This window comes from Cryptotermes secundus, unplaced genomic scaffold (genome assembly GCF_002891405.2).
Source record: "Cryptotermes secundus unplaced genomic scaffold, Csec_1.0 scaffold1518, whole genome shotgun sequence".
Classification (NCBI taxonomy): Eukaryota; Metazoa; Arthropoda; class Insecta; order Blattodea; family Kalotermitidae; genus Cryptotermes; species Cryptotermes secundus.
Window position 1 is genome coordinate 137,791 of NW_019723940.1, and position 7,125 is coordinate 144,915.

The 7,125-nt window shown below is 42.7% G+C and overlaps 1 protein-coding gene across 1 annotated transcript; it reads left to right on the plus strand.

Annotated features, from left to right (window-relative positions):
• Nucleotides 1-3,360: 3,360 nt before the first annotated feature.
• LOC117282139 lies at nucleotides 3,361-4,849 on the plus strand (the record flags this gene model as incomplete). Its single annotated transcript, XM_033750587.1, is given in 1 exon segment — nucleotides 3,361-4,849. A coding segment is annotated over 1 exon segment (1,047 nt), but the record flags the coding sequence as incomplete, so codon positions are not given.
• Between the last annotated feature and the right edge of the window lie 2,276 nt (nucleotides 4,850-7,125).

Below are 7,125 nucleotides of genomic sequence, written 5' to 3' on the forward strand. Positions count from 1 at the left end.
ACATGCACCCAACGCGCATCTTCATAGCATGGTGATTAATTAATTACGCAAACTGATAACGTTACCTGCTTAACCTTTAACTTATCTAAGTCGATTGGGCCGCGCCATAGCTCAAGCGGATAGCCGCTGGCTTTCCACCGTGGCGGCGCGGGTTCGATCCCGGGTCTGGTCATGTGGGATTCTTGGTGTACAAAGTGGCGCTGGGGCAGGTTTTCTCCGAGTACTTCGGTTTCCCCTGCCAATCTTCATTCCACCAACTGCTCCACAATCACCCTCACCTATCATCTGGGTTGGTACAATAGGCCAGAAGTGACCACAGTACAAAGGACTTAGTCCCACTCCACCAGCATATTTAAGTCGATCATAGTGGCATGAAATATCTTCGCCCACTCGAACGCTGAGATCTTGGGTTCAAATCTCACTCATGGCATGGCTGTCTGCGTACGTTTATTCTGTATTTGCTTTTGTTCTGTGTAGGTAGCGGCCTTGCGACGGGCTCATCCCCCGTCCAAGAAGTCCTACCGACTGTGTATAGGTTTAAGAAACTGAAAAAGTCGTCAATTTTCAACAAAATGACTGTAGAGCCATTGATAGATAGATAGATAGATAGATAGATAGATAGATAGATAGATAGATAGGTATTGGTAAAGTGATTAAAAGAAATATCTTATCGTGGGCAGAATATTTATCGATGTAAAATGGGTGATATTTTGACAGTAAACTGCAAGGGAAGATATTACTTGTAAGATTTGAGGCTTTCACGGCGGTGACTATGAAGAAAGCAGTCTTCTGGGATTTGGCACCGTGTATATGTGGTGTTAACCGACGTTTCGGAGGAACGTATCGCCTCCATCTTCAGGGTAGAAGAAAAAATATAAGAAAATGGAGGCGATACGTTCCTCCGAAACGTCGGTTAACACCACATATACACGGTGCCAAATCCCAGAAGACTGCTTTCTTCAAGATATTACTTGTTTGACCTAGCAGTAGATTGAAAGATCTGGGGTAAGGATGGCTGAATGGGCACACTGGACTCAAGTGGGTCAGGGTATGATCGAATATCGAGATTCTATGAATAGTTCTACGTGTTCGTAAAAGCAGCAGGACGTTTCTTGATAAAGTGTAATTATCAACATTTTTATGAAGATCCTACGAATTGGGGTTTCTTGCGGAGAGTTAACCTAAGTGCAGTGTTGAGACACAGGTGAAGAATTTTTAAGTAATTCCTGAATGACAGTGTGTCTATATGAAATCTACTTACCTGAGAGTGGTTCACGTTCGAATCCAGAAATCGTCTGTTGTTCGTTGGATGTTCTTTTACTTCAGCAAACAGAAAATCATTTGAATATTCATAGGGGTGTTAAACTATGTATTTGGTGGACGAGTATGTTTGTGTAGTTATCTTTAGTTTGCACATTAAATATGTACAAGGAGTGTTAGAGTAAGTTTGCTAGCGCTAGAATACCATGTTTAAAGTTTTAAGCTTATGATTTTTGTGCTGGCCATTAACTTCCTGACCAACTTCTTTGTGTTGGTAACTATTATTTTCACAGCCTAAAGACAGAGAGGTTAACAGTGGGAAATTCGAGTGATCTGAAAACTGTATATGTGAAGTATATATATGAGAAAGTTGAGGAAATGGCAGAAGAGGAATACTGAGTAAATTCTTCATTAAAGCCTGTTACTGTGAAGTTAAGACTGAAGAGTTACTTATATAGCCTACTAGTGTTATGAAGTTGGAACACGTGGTGAAAATTAAACTTCGCCCTGCAAGTAGACTTACATAATACCGCATGTGTACTGATTCCATTTTCGCTGTGAGAGGCACAATGTATTTTGCAGGCGTCTGTCTTCTGCAATATAATGGTGGACAGTCCAGTGAAAGTCAACCAACGTTTCAGAGGGATGTATCGACCTCTGCTCTGGATTATTGCTTGGCTAACTCTTCAACCCTGAAGATGGAAACGATATATTTCTCTGAAACATCGATTGACTTTCACTGAACTACATGACCTCATATTCCAGAAAACAGAAGTCTCTATAACCATCACTGGGAGAATCTCAAATCCCACAAAGTATTCTATAATTTAAATAATTTTAAGTATGAACTTAATGAATGCAGTGACCTGCGGGTCGTAGGAGGCGACGGAAAGGGAAGTCTCAAATCTGAGACAGTAAAATATGGTCGTGAGTACCAAGGGACTCGGACCCGAGAAAGACTGCGCTGGCAAGGACCAGCAGCGTATACAGAAGACAGACCCGTCCTCTCGTCAGAGAGGGCGCCCCACAGAAACAATGTCGTAACTGTCAGACAGTAACAATTAATATCCGGTCATGAGCTCCAGATGAGGCTCGATACCAATAATTACTGACCGTCAGTCGCAATGTGACTTTGACTTGAGTTCGAAGAACTGTCAATATGTAATTAATACACATNCTACCCTGAAGATGGAGGCGATACGTTCCTCCGAAACGTCGGTTAACACCACTTATACACGGTGCCAAATCCCAGAAGACTGCCTTCTTAATACACATGATATGTTTTCTTTTGCCAAAGAAGTGCCAAAAGTTGGAGCCATTACGATACTGGTACTGTTAAATGCAGAAAAACATAATTCACACATAATTTAATTATAAATATTTTTAAAATACGTGTATTCTCTTATATTTCTTTTGCCTAACAATTTAATATTTGGCCCGTATTAAACAATGTTTCTACAGGTTGTATTACCTACAATACAGAGTTCGTTGCTGTCGCTAACCGTAGGAGAGCTTGATCACACCATAACCACTGCCGTTACGTGTAGCCACAGAGAAGAAATTTTATGTTCGATTTGAATATATATATATATATATATATATTATAAACAGTTTCAGAGGTCGCTAGGTTTCCTTATCTTCATCTACATGCTAATTCTTTTAGTCACTTACGTGATGTTCCTGAATTTACTGATACATCTTTAATTATGATCTCAGTTTTCGGTATTTCTCTAATTTTCTTCATTTGATATTTTGTCACTTAATAAATCTCATATATGTATCTTATATTCTTGATTTTACCTTCACTCTAAACCCAAGTGGTTATTCAGTTATTCTGAGATTAGAAGCTAGGAAATTTCCAGAGAGATGTTGACCCACAACCGAACAGAAACAGATGATTCATGAAATCGGAATTCTCACTCATACCTCGTTTTCTCCCTCCGTCAACTTACTAACACCAAAAAGCAACTTTCTACCAATGAAATATTTGTGGCGCCCATTTGGCGGCAACCTTTGTGATGCGTCTGAACCATAACAAGCGGCTATACATACACACACACACACACACACGCACACACACGCGCGCGCGCATTTACACTCTACACTCAAAAGTTGTTTCCATTCTCCTCATATTTCGAATACTGTTTTGAGACTAAACGTGAGATGGCTTGGTGCGTGGTTACCAAAGTGGGCGTTAGGGTAGAAATTCATTTTATAAATTACCTCATTTACCTACGCATCTTTTCTCTTATTTCCCTTAGGTCATCATCAGAAGCAACAACATAAAGGTTCCAGTTTGTCTTCAGATCTGCTGATCTTCAATGTGACATGCATCGATCAAACAGAAGAAGTCCACCTGGCACAGCTGCATCTTCACCGTCGTCGTCTACCTCGTCATCACCATAAAAATCACCACAGTCGCCGTGTTCTTGCACCTCCATTTAGAGTACGCCTCTATCAGATACTCCTAGCGAGGCATGCACCTGGTCGGTCGCCTTCGACACCTTCGACACCTCCCGGAAGACCCCCGAGAGCTCGGACCATGCCTCTTGCTTCCATCCCTGTTCCTCAAGTCTCTAGAGGAGGTTGGCATGCCCTAGATATCACCCCCGTCCTGCGAGAACTGCTTCTCAACGCTCAAGGCCCAGCCGTGGAACTGATGCTAGGGGTACGCTTTGAAGCACCAAAAGGAAAGCCAATTTCACCAGAGCACTTTCTTCGTGATCCTGAAGATATCGTCACGAAAAGCAACGTAGCTTCTCCAGCGTTTCTTGTGGTGTTTTCAGAAGACAGTCCAGATAATGGTCTCATGGATGATGATGGAGAAATGCATTTGCAGATATCCCGTCCACATACACACGCAATGGCAGAAATGTTGCAGAATGCTGGCGGAGATTTTTTGCGATGGATAGTATCAGTGCCCAAACATCCAACGCCACACATTAATATTAATAATAAGACAAAAGACGACGATTTCTATCTAGAATCGTCAGAAAACATCTACAAAAACAAGGAGACAGACAAAAGTTTCAGGCATAAGCACAAGTCCAAAGCACTGAAAGAAAATAATTCAAATTTTTATGAAAAGAGAAATTCAGCAGAAGTTGGAAATCGTCCAGTAGACACGAAGAAGGGTCCATCAGACGAACAGAGAAAGATTATCTTCAGGAGAAGAAGGCTCTACGTAAAATCAAAACTGCACAGCACTGAAGATAAATTCGGCGGTAACAAACCAAATTCCAAAGAAATAAAGAAGTCATACGTTGCCAAAACAAATGAAGTGGAATTAGCCTTAGGAAATTCGTCACACCGGCGAGTGGTAAGGTCAATACTGGATAATGAGTTGCCAGGAGATATTCATCCAACCAAAAGTGTGCCTAGAACTTCCCCCGGGAGGCTCCTGCAAGGCAGGAGAAACGGGAGTACCGCTAGTGCGAAGGATGATGGAAACACGATACCACTGCCATCTGGAGGAACCCTCACGTCACATAAGAAGTCGAAAGGAGGGAACAAGAGGAGGAGAGGACGAGGCAAGAAACGAGATGAACACAAGAAGAGGTCTAGAAAGATACCTGAAAACTGGCAACACATAGAGCAGGTAAGAATAGATTTAGGTCACATATCAGATTAGATAGGGGCACGCGATAGCGTAGTTGGTTGAGGCCGGGAGGTTGCGGGATCGAATCCCGATGAGGTCACTGGATTTTTTCAACTTACCTAATCCTTCAAGCCGCACTATGGTCCTGGGTTCGACTCAGCCTCTAACAGAAATAAGTACCAGGAATATTCATGGAATGTTCTTGAGGGTAAAGGACGGCCAGCGCGTAAGGCTGACAACCTTTCCGTCATCTATGAGCCGATTGTCTAGAACTTTAACATCTCACAATCCTATGGGCCTCCACGGCCTGTTAGAGGGACAGCTTCACTTTTTTTTTTTTTTTTTACATTTTTTCAGGTTAAAGAACCAATCAACAGAGTTATAAAAGTGAGTTTAACGACAGACATAATGATGTTCAGTAAGAGAGCTTCATCTATTCAGATTGATATTTCCACTGAAAAACACACCATAAAATTGAAATGGAAAGGTAATTATGAATTCATGTAGCTTAGCCTTGAATCTGAGTTAAATAGAATAATTTCGAGGAATGAAACGGGAGCAGAATTAACAGGCTTCAAAACAAGTATCTAATAATAAATATTGCTAAAGTGATGAAAAGCCGACCACAGTAGCCGCGCGCTCTAAGGCATGAACTGCCTTCGCTCTCTCTGACGTTGGGGTCGTGGATTCGAATCCCATTCAATGCATGGATTTCTATGTGTGTTTATTCTGTGTTTCCCTGTGTGTATGTAGCGGCCTTGCGACGGGCTGATCACTCGTCCAAGGAGCCCTACCGTCTGTGTACAATGATTACGGAACTGAATAAAAGGCCAGGGTCCTGAATGGGCTGGACGAGCCATTCTAAAGAAAAAGGAGACTATATCTAAGAGAATAAGAGGGCGAGACATCCAGCATACGTGGGAAGAAGGAAAATGCGAAAATAATTTTAGTCAGAAAAGAGGTCAACGTATATTAGGTTTACTTAAACAACACTTTTAACATCCCGAAGTTGATAACGTCAAATGACAGCACGATAATAGAAAAGCGTATAGAGGGAAGCCTCATAGCTCAATTTGAGGTAATATCCTAACGTTTTCTTGTGGGACTGAGGACAACCACGAAATACTTCAGTCAGAACAGACGATCTCTAGGCTGGAATTTGAATTCGAGTTCTGCTACCAAGTCGACCACTGCGTGTGCACTGCACAGGCACTCAGACAGCATGGTGATCTCATTAGCCTCCTTTTATTTCTTTCAAACTAATGGAATGTTGGGTCCATGTTAAATGGGTTCCTTATCACCACTGCATAGCGGGTTCTCAGGTTGCGGATGGAGATGGCCTCCAGATATGGCGGGTAGATGCGAATATATTTGGAAAACGGTCACGGACGGCCGACAAGCAATGGTCCTCCAGTATAGGAGTAAGGCGACGAGCTTTACTAATCTCCATAATAAAATATCGGATGTTACAATAGTAAGACATTTCTTGTTCAGCCAGGTGGAAGTGCATGCGAAGAAAACCCCTGCACAGCAGAGTGTGTTAACTGTTGTCATATACACTACAACCGGATTCAGCTATATCGAACGATTCAGGTCAGATCATGTGCCGATCGCAGTGGTCGCGCTGTATAAGGCATGAACGGTGTTCGCTCGCTCGAACACTGGGATCGTGGGTTCGAATCCCACTCAAGGCATGGATATCTCTGTTAATTTATTCTGTCTTTGTGTTGTTCTCTACGTAGTTAGAGGCCTTGCGACGGGCTGATCTCCCGTTCAAGGAGTCCTACCCACTGTGCATGGATCAAGAAACTGAAAAGGCGGCCAAGGTCCAACAAAAGGACTGTACATAGGTAGATAGACAGATAGATAGATAGGTAGATAGATAGATAGAGTATTATTATTATTATTATTATTATTGGAGGGGGTGGGTTTCCCCATGCACCGCGACCAGTTTGATATATTGTACGTCCCCCTGTGATATTCTACCAGTCTCTATACCCTACCGGTACTGGTGCGTGCCATCAGTCCCGACTCAGCCAGCGAGTTCGGCCTCTACTGGCTCAGCGGTATCTACATGCTTCCCCCATCTACCAGAGGCGTTAGAGACTATTGTTGGGCGGGAAATGTCCTTCAATTTGGCTCAGAGGTCTCCTAGAGACATGAGGTTCTTTTACGTGCCGTAAAGCTACGACACGGGACCCACGGCTTAAGGTCCCTCCCGGAGGACTTGTTCCCTGAATTTTTCCGCCCTTAAAAATTCCACGACC